The following is a 13190-nucleotide window of genomic DNA, read 5'->3' as shown; positions in this document are numbered from 1 at the left end:
AGCACATACTTTTGCCGTATCCTGTCGATAACACCCCAAATGTATCCTTCAAATTCAAAATGGAATCAATAATGTGTAATTGTTTTGGTTTAATGACGTAATGAAATCCAAATTCATCCAAAACTGCATTAGCCAACTCTTCCATGTTGTAACTTCGCTTGATATGAGACGGCCCCTGTAACTGCTGCAAAAGGCGGAATCGCCCAGTGCGCGATCACGTGGTCTACGTCTCGAAATAGATCGCCGAGCTTTGCAATTGTTGCGACGGAGTGTCACGAAGCGTAGCTGAATGTGGGTGCTGTCGGGTTTCTTTCTGTAGTATGTGTATTAGTGATTAATATGTGGATTTTTTTGTATCACTTAACTCGAAAATTATTGATGTAAAGGTATTTGACGTCAAACATAGGACTGTTGTGGTATTAGAGCGGGACTCGTTGCCTACCGTTTGGTAGTCAGGAATTGCCAAAAAAAGACATAGGTTGGTCTCTGACTGTAATGAGAGCGTGTTTATGTCCAAATGTCCGTCTAGCTCTCTTACAGTCAGAGTACTCGGGCTAATTCGATCCATGAGCCTGTGATGTCATAATACTTATTTCGAGCGAGTTTATTCAAACGCACATAATTTGGCGACTGTCTGGTTGTTGAAAATTGAAAGTATGCTCTTGCCCTATCGCCACATATAAATAGGATAGGGTTGAAGGACATTCAATCACAACTAATCTCAGTTGAATCTGTCGGACTCTTAGTTCATAAAAATAAACTCAAATGTAAATGCACATTGAGTTTAAACGACCGACCGTATGACTTGGGTTTAAAACGCACGGTGCATTATGGGAGTTTTTCCTTTAATTCAAAGTGAAGATCGTTTCAAAGTAAGTATTTCTTAGTCTGCATATGCCCGAAAAAGATCACACTACACGATTAGGGTGGGAAAAGGTGGTGTCAATCGCTATTTCGACCACAATTCGCTATTTCGACCACATATCCGTTCCGAGCAAAATTGCTCGGAACGGCTCTGTATTTGCTAATGGAAAATGGCGCCGGGCCTATAAACTCAATGTGCATTTACATTCGAGTTTATTTTTATGAACTATCGGACTCTGTGAGTGACAAAGTTACAAATCGCAAACAATTAATTGTTATATGTAAGCAACATGCAATCAAGTTTACTGTAGCGTTTATAAATTACCATAAATATGAGTATTTCCACAATATCGGTCTACATGTAGATGCGTTTAGTTATTCACATGTAGTCTAAAACATAAAATTCAACAATAATTCACCACCATTTTTGTTGGAAACGGTCCAAGAGTAGACAACTCCATTTTCCTCACTGCCGTCGGAGCGGTGAGTGGCTGTACATACGATAGCCGTGTGTATTATAGTCGGGTTATAGCAAAAACGCACATTGCCAAAACTGCCCTAAGCATAACACGGAACCAAAATTTATGGACAAAATGGAACCTAGTGTTGGCTGAAACCGCACCAAATATTTTAAAAGTTGTGAACGATGACATGCTCCATAAAACAACAGCTATATTAATAATTTATTACTTTGTTTTATTTTTATGTCCATAAGGGAGATAGAAGTAATAGGCTGCTAGATGTTGGCAATATGCAGACAATCGTCCACAGGTGTTTGCAACAACAACAAAAAACGTGTTGTTTACATTATTCAACATTTAATAAAGGCAACACATTTTAAAAAGAAATTTTTTTTGCCTGTGGTAGTTCAATAAGCTAGTATGAGCTAGCAAACTTGGGTATATCACATGAAAAAAGGAATGGGATTAATTTGGGTTTTAATTAGTCCGATGTAATTGTATAGTGATTACTTTATAAATTTTAATGTGCAATTTAAAAAAAAAAAATCTCAATTTCTAGAATTTGCCAAAAAGCAAAGATTGGTAAAAAGCTTCCCATCCCAAAGAAATAAATTACCCGGTTTGTTTTGAAATATGTTATTTCAATTTTAATTTTGTTTTTTAAATTTTTTTATCAATCTCGTGATATATTTTTCAGGTTGCATACAAACAGGACGATTCAGTACACAAGTTTGCGAGGAAGATAATGGCTCTTCCATTTCTACCAGCGACACACATACACCAAATGTATATGAAAATCAACTCTGGTACCAAGACACGGGAAGCTGAGAGAACTGATCGACTACGTTGGCCGACAGTGGATATAATATCCGCTATTTGTTCCATCATGTTGGTCAGTCTACAACGTAACCGTCAGAACCAAGGACCACGTGGAAGGTTAGATTTTTGTATGTTTAAGACTGCTTCACTTTATTTACTTATTTCATTCACTTTATACAGATGGAGAAAGCAGCTATACTTTCCAGCTGATATTTGCATGTACATATGTATGTAATCTCTTACACCGAGATCCTGTATTCACATTTTCCTCTCTACTAGACCAAAAACTGTAAGTACTTATATAGTATACTTATATATGTTACATACTGCAAATTTTATTTATTGAATTTACAATGACTTTTTCACGTATTGCAGGTTGGCATCGACGGATAAATGCCAATATGTGACCAGCCATTGGGTATTTACGTCTCATCCATGAACTTCACACTGAGGTATCCATGCCGCTTATACAGACACGCCTTGTGCAGGAAGGTCGCCTGCGCACATATCTCCGACAGCGTGTCACCATGCACTAGGAGGAAATCTTTGAGGTATGACAGCGCTTACAGAGATGGGAATATATACTCTTCAAAAGAAGAAACGCAAAACCACATTGTCGTAACATTTGGAGAATTGATTTAATTATTGAATGGCGAGTCCGATAATTACCAAATGTTGCAGGATTGTTCACAATTCACCCTAGTCCATTGTGAGTAAGTGATAGGACACACCACCAAGGTCAAGGTCATCTGGAGTCAATACCGGGTGTGGCCTCCGCGTGTGTTGACAACTGCCTGGCACCGCCTGCCCATTGAAGCAACCAGAGTACGGATGACGTCCCGGGGGATGGTGGCCCACTCGGCCTGCAAGGCTGCTGCCAGCTCGGGCAGGGTCTGGGGCTGTGGTTGTCGCTGTCGGAGGCGTCGGTCCAACTCGTCCCATAGATGCTCAATTGGGTTCAAATCCGGTGATATCGATGGCCAAGGAAGGACATTAATGTTGTTGTTCTGTAGGAAAGCCGTTGTGAGACGTGCTGTGTGAGGCCTGGCGTTGTCATGTTGGAACACTGCGTTGGCGTTGGCCATAACTGGAACGATGTGTGGCCGGAGGATCTGGTCAATGTAGCCCTGTGCATTCAGGTTGCCCTGCACGTGGACCAGGTCAGTTCTGCCAGTGTGTGAGATGGCTGCCCACACCATGACACTACCCCCGCCGAATCTGTCCACTTCCTGCACGCAGTTTTCCGCATAACGTTCACCACGACGCCTATACACGCGACATCTTCCATCATGACGTCGGAGCAGAAATCGGGACTCGTCACTGAACCACACCTGTCTCCATCGCAGTTGAGGCCATTGTCGATGAATCTGGCACCACTGCAGTCGGAGTCGACGGTGTTGTGGTGTTAAGATGACACCTCGAACTGGACGTCTGGCACGAATTCCTACCTCACGTAGGCGGTTCCGTACGGTCTGGTCGGATATCCTGCGCAAACCTGGTATTGCTGCGGCTGTGGATGTGGCAGTAGTCAATCGTTCCCGAATGTGGCGTACCCGGATGTAGCGGTCCTGCCCGGGGGTAGTGACCCGTGGTCGACCGGATCTAAGGAGGTCACGTGTTGATCCATGTTGCTGGTAACGGTCCCACAGTCTGGAGATGGTGCTTGGGGACACATGGAATGCCCTGGCAACGGCCGTTCTGGATTCGCCTGCGTCTAGTCGGCCGATGGCATTGTTTCTCTGCGGTTCACTGAGACGTGGCATGTCCTGGATTGTCAACTGTCGGCCAGATACAGAGGCCAGGCAAGCGAACACCCTGCACTTTTATACTGTCGGTGTTCATGTTGCACGTGCAGACAACGCACGTGCAGTGGTGACATGGTTTGCACGTGGCTGCGTTTTTGCGAATATTCACATTTTGGAACTTTATTGTACAGTAGCTGCGTTTTATCGAATGTAACCGTGGGAATGTGTTTGGGACATGCAATGACCTTATATTCACAAAGCATGAACCGGTAGGAAACATAAAATCGGAGTTATAACCCATTTGTACCCTTTTGCGTTTCTTTTTTTGAAGAGTATATATATATATATCTTTAAACTAGCTGCTCACCAAATGCTCGTCTATCCATGGCCCTGTCCATATGGACTAAAACATCATATACATTAACAGAAGAGATTGGTCAACAGACATAGCCTATATAAAGACATTTAGCTATATACTATACAATTGAACTGGTCAACATGGACATGTTGAAAAAGAACCCAAAACAACCAAGATATATATAAAACAAAATATATATATTTTTTTTCCCCGTGTTTTATGAACAAACAAAATAAATAAAATGCTTTCACTTTGTAAACTTTTGTTGTTATGTTATGTACGCCTTGAAGGAACACCACGTGTAAACAGCGTATGGGAGGGAAAGGGTTGATAGAGGTGTAACAGCCTACAGTGTCGTATCGCGATACCATAGAATACGCGCATGTTGTAATAAGTTTTAAAATATATTAGTAACATTGTACGAACAGAAGATTAAAGTTTGTTTTGTTTTACTACAGCACATTGATTAATTAGTCAAAACATTTGGTAATTCTGACACGTAGTCATCAAAGGAAACCCACTACATTTTGTTTTGGAAATGCAGCAAGGGATATTTTACGTGCAAAAGCTATACATTGTATATTATTTCCCTTATATCGTCACTAATGTTTGACATCCAATAACCGACGATTAATAAATCAATGTGCTCTATTGGTGTCGTTAAACAAAACAAACTTTATATCGTCACTGGGCGAGTTGGTAGGAGGCAATTTGGTTTTGGGGGCGAGTTTCAAACGATGACAGGAAACGCCTTTTTTCATACTTGAAATTTACAAGACGTTATTTATTTTTATAAATTGCACATAAAAATGTCTAAATTACATATTATTTTGTTATTTCCAAAACAATTTTACTTTTAGTTTTACGAATAAATGTTCGGACCAGACACAACACGGTCTTTGAACTGTTAGGTCCTTTATTTTAAAAAACACAACTAAAAAAACAAACAACCAAAAACAACATTGAAAAAGAAAGAAAGAATTTTTTTATTTAACGACGCAGACAGATATATGGTTAAGGACCACACAGATTTTGAGAGGAAACCCGCTGTCGCCACTACATGGGCTACTCTTTTCGATTAGCAGCAAGGGATCTTTTATTTGCGCTTCCCACAGGCAGGATAGCACAAACCATGGCCTTTGTTGAACCAGGTATGGATCACTGGTCGGTGCAAGTGGTTTACACATACCCATTGAGCCTTGCGGAGCACTCACTCAGGGTTTGGAGTCGGTAAGCCTATCTGGATTAAAAATCCCATGCCTCGACTGGGATCCGAACCCAGTATCTACCAGCCTGTAGACCGATGGCCTAACCACGACGCCGGTCAAAAACAACATTGAGGTACCGTTATAGCCAAATTGGTTCCGTTTTCGCCAACGAAAATGGTTCCGTTTTGGTAGTGGTGCCGTTTTAGGCTGATCTCTTATAGTCTAGGCCATCCATAATTTGTATATCGAAGGGCGTGTTGTGTATTTTTCTGTCTGTGGAAAAGTGCACACAAAAGAGTCCTTGCTGCTAACGGAAGAAAATGGCGGTTTTTATTTAACGACGCACTCAACACATTTTATTTACGGTTGTATGGCGTCGGACATATGGATAAGGACTACACAGATATTGAGGGAGGAAACCTGCTGTCGCCACTTTATAGGCTACTCTTTTCAATTAGCAGCAAGGGATCTTTTATATGCACCATCCCATAGACAGGATAGCACATACCACGGCCTTTGATGTACCAGTCGTGGTGCACTGGCTGGAGCGAGAAATAGCCAGCTGCTAACGGAAAGATGTAGTGGATTTCCAATAAGACTTTGTGCCAAAGGGGGCGGGACGTAGCCCAGTGTAAAGCGTTCGCTTGATGCGCGGTCGGTTTAAGATCGATCGCCGTCGGTGGCCCCATTGGGCTATTTCTCGTTCAAGCCAGTGCTCCACGACTGGTGTAACAAAGGTCGGGTATGTACTACCCTGTCTGTGGGATAGTGCATATAAATGATCCCTTGCTGCTAATCGAAGAGTAGCCCATGAAGTGGCGACAGCTGGTTTCCTCTATATATCTGTGTCGTCCTTAACCATGTCTGACGCCATATAACCGTGAATACAATGTGTTGAGTACGTCATTAAATAAACATTTCCTTTCTTCCTTCGCCCGTCGGTGGGCCCATTGGGCTATTTCTCGTTCCAACCAGTGCACTACGACTGGTATATCAAAGACCGTGGTATGTACTACCCTGCCTGTGGGATGGTGCATATAAAAGATCCCTTGCTGCTAATCGAAAAAAGAGAGAGTAGCCCGTGAAGTGACACAAGGCGGGTTTCCTATCTCATTATCTGTGTGGTCCTTCACCATATGTTTGACGCCATATAACCATAAATAAAATGTGTTGAGTGCGTCGTTAAATAAAACATTTCTTTCTTTCCTTTCTTCGTGTCAAAAATTACCAAATGTTCACGTTGTGCGAGGCGTCGCCCCATGCCGTCCCAGACTTGTTCGATGGGTGAAAGGTTAAGGCTCAGAGCTGGCATTCTATTTTACCCCAAGCAATAATGTATACCTCAAATCCAAGGTTTTAGTTTGCAAGAAATTCAATCATCACATTCACTTTCAAATACAGATAAATTTTTATCATTGCTTGAATTCAAGATGGCTACCAGATTAACAGGAAAGAAAAAAGGAGAAGATATGACAGCAGTATATGTTCAGCATCGCCTAAAACAATATTTTTGAAACCAGACGCTAAGTTTTAAAGAGACAGTTCCGAGTTTGCAGCCATTGTAAGATGTTTACAGAGCTTTGTTGGCGACTATTTCATACTAAATAAATTTTCTTGTTTAGAATACCAGTGTCTGTATATCGAATGCGTTTGCTGTCGTATACTAATGTTTGTAGCACTCGGTTTTTTACTTTAATTCGTGATACATGTATACATTTTTTTCGTAGGTACGAAATTATTGGAAGGTAAAATCCGGTTTGAGCTACTACAAACATTACGAAAACAACAAACACCCTGTAAATACAGACAGTGATATTCTAAATAAGAAAGTATTTAATTTGTAAGTTACGTCATCGAAAAGGCTATATTGATAGGAAACATTTTACAATGGTTGTAAACTCAGGACTATCCCTTTAAAGGTGCATCAATTTTTAAAAACAAAAGTACATTTAATTTTAAATGACATATACCAAGTAGTTCACAATGTCAAGCTTGCCGTCATAAAAGAGAATAAGCATGCAAATTACATGTGACTAATGTTTATAGTTTTACCATTCCAGTTTTCTATCTCTAATAATGGATATATAAATACACTTAATCATTGTATTTTGTTGACAATTTATTACGATATTTACACTTAACACACCACTTACTAGTACAGTAGTGTGTTTGGACTATACCTGCAAATGATATCATCACCAACTACACTTGGTAGCCATGTATTCACAGGAGACAAAGGGTTGCTATGGGTACCTTTTTCGAAAATACGCTATCTAATGATCAGTGACCTAAAGATGTAATCATAGTACGACTTTTAATAATATATTCAGCCTCTTCACTTTCACCATTCTCATAACAGTGTGTACGGCTACTTCTAAGTGTAGAGTTGCTTCGAGTTGTTCTCCAACAACTATTGAAAATTGTATGGCAGTGATCTGTTAAATACCCACATTGTGCATTCAAAGAGGACATCCAATAGCCGATGATTAAATGTGCTCCAGTGGTGTCGTTAAATAAAACAATCAATCAACCAGAGGGCATATTTTGTTTTTGAAAAGCCAAATAGATGATTGTAAAGGTGCAGCACACACGATATTTACTTTAAAGAACTGCAATGGACTATGCGGCAACATCAAAGAAACATAAAACGGTTGTATTTCTGCTGATGGCCCGTCTTTTAAGGCTGTAATACTTTCACTATCATATAATGGTAGTGCTAGCTTAATCCGTCGGTGGGCCCATTGGGCTATATGTCGTTCCAGCCAGTGCACCACGACTGGTATATCACAGATCGTAGTATGTGGTATCCTGTCTGTGATGATTAATTAATCAGGTGATCTAGTGGTGTCGTTAAACAAAACAAACTTCATAGTAATGGTAATGAAATTCTGCCGGAGTATTTACACTTATTAAACTTTAAGCCATGAGTAACAATGTTTCAGCAAGGAATACTGAACATTTCTAAATATAAGCACATACAAAAAACATACACGAATCAGCTTTCATTTGTATTAAACACACACTGAAAAAACAAAAAACACTTTCAGTTTCAGTATTTATTTCAACTCACAAAAATCCTCATTTCAACTAAGGCTCGCTTTGGAAACAACATTAACCCATTTTCAAAACTTGAAGTAAAAAAAAAGAAAAAAATGGCTCTTGAAAAGCAACTGTATGGTGACTCATCTGCGAACCATACCATGCGAATCTCTTATTGCACTTAAGACACATCTCTGTAGGTCTTCAGTCACATTCAGAACTGGTATCTGGCCCTGGACACGCATTTGCATGGTGACTCCTCAGCGAGGAATACCATTTGAACCTCTTATTACAATCAAGACACTTGTGTAGTTTGGACGGTCTCGAATTCTGGACGTGACACCTCCGATTGTTGTGGTTCGACATGGAGGATCGCCACCTGAAACGCTTCTTGCAGTGTTTACACTCGTACTGCACCGTGCCATGTTTGCCCCTCACGTGTTCCTTGAAGACTTGCAACGAGCTGAAGGTGGCAGCACACACGTGACACACCAAACTCTGAAAGCACTCTCCCAGGTGCTTCTCGAGCGCGGGCTGGAGTCTGAATCCCCGGCCGCACAGGTGACACAGAAACTTGCGATATACTTCGTCGCGCGTCCTGTGTTTCTGCAAGTGTTTTTCCAGGTGGACTCTGTCGTACGTTTTATAGTCGCAGACATGACACCTAAAATTACCCGGCTCGTTGTGCCACTTCATGCCGTGTCTTCTGAGATTCTGTTTGGTGGTGAACGGCCTGCCACACAGATCGCACAAGAAGGTCTTGTTCTTGTGCGCCAGTTTTATGTGCTCTTGTAGTTGAGGGCCATCTACGAAATGCTTCTTGCAATACGAGCAAAGAGGGTTTTCATCAAAGACGCCGTGTTTGTTTCTGATGTGGATTTTGATGTTTATGTACTTGTCCGCGTTGACGATGTAATCACATAATTTACAGCTTAGCATGGGGCCTTTTCGTTCGATGCATTCTGAAATAGTTAACATTACAAAACTACTATTTTTACTTTTTTTTTAAAACATCAAACATGCCGTAATTACTATAGTTGGTGTTAATGACCGCTGACATGCGTATCTCTCACGAAATACAGAAAAGACAGTCTTATATTAATAACCAAGACGTGTTTTTGATGATGTATATATATATATATATATATATATATATATATATATATATATATATATATATATATATATATATATATATATACATACATACATACATACATTGTGTATATATATATGCTGTGCTCCTGTATGCCGTCAATTAAATATGGAAGTGCAAATCAGCGTTACCCATGTTGGCTAAAATCGCACATTGCCTCTACACAAATTATTTTAGGAGTGTTTTTTCCCACAACTCAACATTTTAGTAATCTAATTTTCCACAAAAGTACGGTAAACAGCAGAAATCATTCTTTACATTAATATATATGTAAAAGCTGGCGATTTTAAAAGCATGATTTTATCAGATAGGCCTACTTTAGGTCAAGTATTAAAACAATGTATATATAGAAAGAGAAAAAAAAAGAATAAAGGGTTCAAGATAATGCACACGTACAATGTGGATAGTATAGGAACTTTAACATCTAAAGTAAATGTACGTCGATTCCTCCAAATGTTGCACAGGCAATTCCATGCATGGTGAACCACTGCTTATTCTAGTCAATATCACTTTTACATTCAGTATGTTGCTGTATAGTCGATTTTTACTGTATAACTTCAGCCAATAAATAAATAATAGACAAAGGCATTCAGCCATATAAACATAATTTTATGAATATACCAATGAAAGAATTACCTCAAAACAGTTTTTTTTCTTCTTCATTTGTTTTAATTTTAATATCATTTTTAATCCAAGGCATGTGCAGATCAAGGAAATTACATACATCAGTGTTACTATTGACAATTAATATTAAATTATTCAACATGTTTCCATAGTCTTTAAGCCACTTTTGTCAGACATCATCTTGATCATAACAAAAATTATTACATGACTAATTTGGGCCATAAATTTATGCCAAATTAAAACATTAATGCATAGAAACATTCTTTCCATTGTTAAATGCAAAAAGTAAATTGGAATCACCTTAAAGTCAAATACATATTTTATGCAACAAATGGGAACTTTATTAAACACTTGTAAAAGTGTATACACAGACATACACACACAGACAGACACACACATACATTTCAACAAAACAATTGCAAGTTTAGTCGATATACTCAATTACTATAGATTCATACTGAATATCACTGTCACACACTAGTTCGTCCTGAAAGGACACATCCTCTGGATCAGCCTCAACTTTTATATACTCATACGTAAGAGCATCACTCTCTAAATCTGGATCAGAATGATTCTCCTTAACGTGTTTCTTCACCTGGAACGGACGTGCGAACCACTTATCACAGAATTTACACTGAAACAGCAGCTCCTGGCTGTGTGTGATCTTGTGTCTAGAGAGATGCGAGGACGTCTGAAACCCACGGGAACACTGGTCGCACTTGTAGGGTCTCTCACCGGTGTGGATTCTCTCGTGGTTCTGAAGTGAAATCTTCTGCGAAAATTCCTTTTGGCAAATGTCACACTTGAAAGGCTTTGTTCCAGAATGAAGTCGTTTGTGAATGGACAGACTGGTGAAATGAGCAAGCCTGACCCCGCAGATGTCACAAACGTAGTTCTTCATCTTTGTGTGAACCACAGAATGCCTGTCAAGATCTCGCTTACGATAGCTCTTAAATGAACAGTAACTGCAGAAGAATTTGGCTTCCATATTTCTGATCTTTCCCAGGTGGACTCTGTTGTAATGGACATACAGTCCCTTCCTGTCGTAGAACCTTGCAGGGCACGAGTCGCATAAAACATTCTTGTCTCCTTGGTGACGCAGCATGTGAGGTTTTAGGTACTTCTTCTTCAAGAAGACTTTTCCACAAGTTGGACAAGAAACATCGCTGATGGTTTTGGCAACATGTGAACGCTGGTGTTGAATAAGAGCTGATTTTGTCTTTAAACGAAGTCCGCATTCCTTACAGTTTAGTTCATCAGTGGTGGGTGTGGGATGCAAGGTTACGTGATCAACATATTTACTTATGTCCTCAAATCTTAAATTACACACTGCACAAATGTATTGCAATTCAGTTGTGTCTGTATTTTCACCTTTCTGAATGGAATTGTCTGAAAAAAGATAACCTGGTGTTATGTATTCTGCCAGACAACACATACAGTCGATAAACAAATTACAGTTTATAAATTACTCTTTCATTGGCATATTTGGAATGAGGATCATATCCCCAATTGTAATTTAGGCAGATGAACTGAAGAATGAAATGACAGTGATTAACCGAATTGCAAGCCATTAAGATCTGAAGTACCAAACAAATAACTGATACCAGCTACAGGGCCGTACCCTGATCAATATCCTGGGGGGGGGGGGGGGGGGGGGGGGGGGAAGGAGGGGACTAATTTTTATAAACAAATGAAACACTGTACAAATTAAACCCTGAGATGTGTATGCTGTTTTGTGGAGTAAAAAAAAAGAAAAGTCAGATACTCAGAGGGACAATTGCCCCCCTGCCCCCCGGAGGGTACGGCCCTGAGCTAAAACAAAAACATGACATGACAACAAACACAAACAAAGGGTACTGACAAAACAAAAAATAATAATAATAATAATGAAAAAATAAAGAAAAATAAAATATTTCTTATAAAGTAAAGATTCACCTTTAAAGTGACTTTATTATATACTACTCAAAAGAATTTAAGGGTCAAAAATTTATAACCAAATAAGTTTCAGAGTGTATTAGATTGATGATGTAAACTACACCAAATTTTTTATTTATTGTTCCATATTTACAAAAAACCACAAATAAACGTCACTGTATACAAGAAAGTCACATGACATGCTGTCGAAGTTGAAGGTTGTCAAACATAGATTTTACACATTAGAACATTCGTTTAATAGTGTGTGAATCCACCCCTGGCGCGAATACACTCGACACATCGTTGCCTCATGCTGTTGATCAGACGTCTGAAGAACTCTTGGGGAATGGCCTGCCACTCTGCCATAAGAAGTTGACCCAGATCATGAAGGTTGGCCGGAGGTGCATGGTTATCCCGAACTCTCCTGCCTAATTCGTCCCAGGCGTCTCTATTGGGGCCAAGTCAGGCGAATATGCTGGCCAATCCATCCTGGCGATACCTTGTCTGAGAAAGTCCGTTACCACCCTGGCGCGGCGGGGTCTGGCATTGTCATCCTGCAGAACTGCCCCGCCGCCAATCTGCTGAAGGCCTGGGAGAACCAACGGCCGGATAATTTCATTCAGATAGCGGATTCCATTCAGATTACCATCCACCACATAGAGGGGGGTCCTGTGGTGGATAGAGATGCCGCCCCACACCATGACGCTGCCACCACCGAACCGGTGACGTTGTCTAACGTTAACGTCAGCGAAGTGCTCCCCAGGACGTCTGTAGACACGAACCCGACCGTCGTTGAACTGGAGACTAAACCTGGACTCATCAGTGAACATCACTCGACCCCACTGAACACGTTGCAACCGCAGATGAAGCGTGCACCAGTGACGTCTGGCCGTTCTGTGACGTGGTAGGAGTGGTGGTCGAACAGCCTGGCGACGGCAGCGTAGATTATTGGCTCTCAGACGATTGCGTATGGTTTGATCAGACACTCGAGTTCCAGTCGCA

General features: G+C 40.4%; 2 protein-coding genes and 1 long non-coding RNA gene across 4 annotated transcripts in view; 1 reads left to right on the top strand and 2 right to left on the bottom strand.

Moving 5' to 3' along the window:
• LOC121368874 (phosphorylase b kinase gamma catalytic chain, skeletal muscle/heart isoform-like) overlaps positions 1-1305 on the bottom strand; it is a 39394-nt gene extending 38089 nt beyond the window's left edge. The window contains exon 1 of the mRNA XM_041493630.1: positions 1190-1305. The gene's annotated coding sequence lies outside the window, so the exon portion shown is untranslated. The remainder of the gene's footprint in view (positions 1-1189) is intronic.
• A 727-nt stretch (positions 1306-2032) lies between these two features.
• LOC121368868 overlaps positions 2033-13190 on the top strand; it is a 27335-nt gene continuing 16177 nt past the window's right edge. Inside the window, exons 1-2 of the long non-coding RNA XR_005957531.1 lie at positions 2033-2261; positions 2520-2695. This is a non-coding gene — a long non-coding RNA (uncharacterized LOC121368868). The remainder of the gene's footprint in view (positions 2262-2519; positions 2696-13190) is intronic.
• LOC121368867 (PR domain zinc finger protein 15-like) overlaps positions 8497-13190 on the bottom strand; it is a 27311-nt gene continuing 22617 nt past the window's right edge. The window contains exon 4 of one of the 2 annotated variants that reach the window (XM_041493624.1): positions 8497-9456. In XM_041493624.1, coding sequence (XP_041349558.1) covers positions 8699-9456 — 758 coding nt within the window. In that variant the 3' untranslated portion in view covers positions 8497-8698. Of the gene's footprint in view, positions 9457-10242; positions 11664-13190 lie in introns of those variants that run through there. The other variant, XM_041493623.1, reaches the window with a different exon arrangement.

The sequence above is a fragment of the Gigantopelta aegis genome, chromosome 3, assembly GCF_016097555.1.
Source record: "Gigantopelta aegis isolate Gae_Host chromosome 3, Gae_host_genome, whole genome shotgun sequence".
Classification (NCBI taxonomy): domain Eukaryota; kingdom Metazoa; phylum Mollusca; class Gastropoda; order Neomphalida; family Peltospiridae; genus Gigantopelta; species Gigantopelta aegis.
This window is presented reverse-complemented; position numbering and strand designations above follow the sequence as displayed.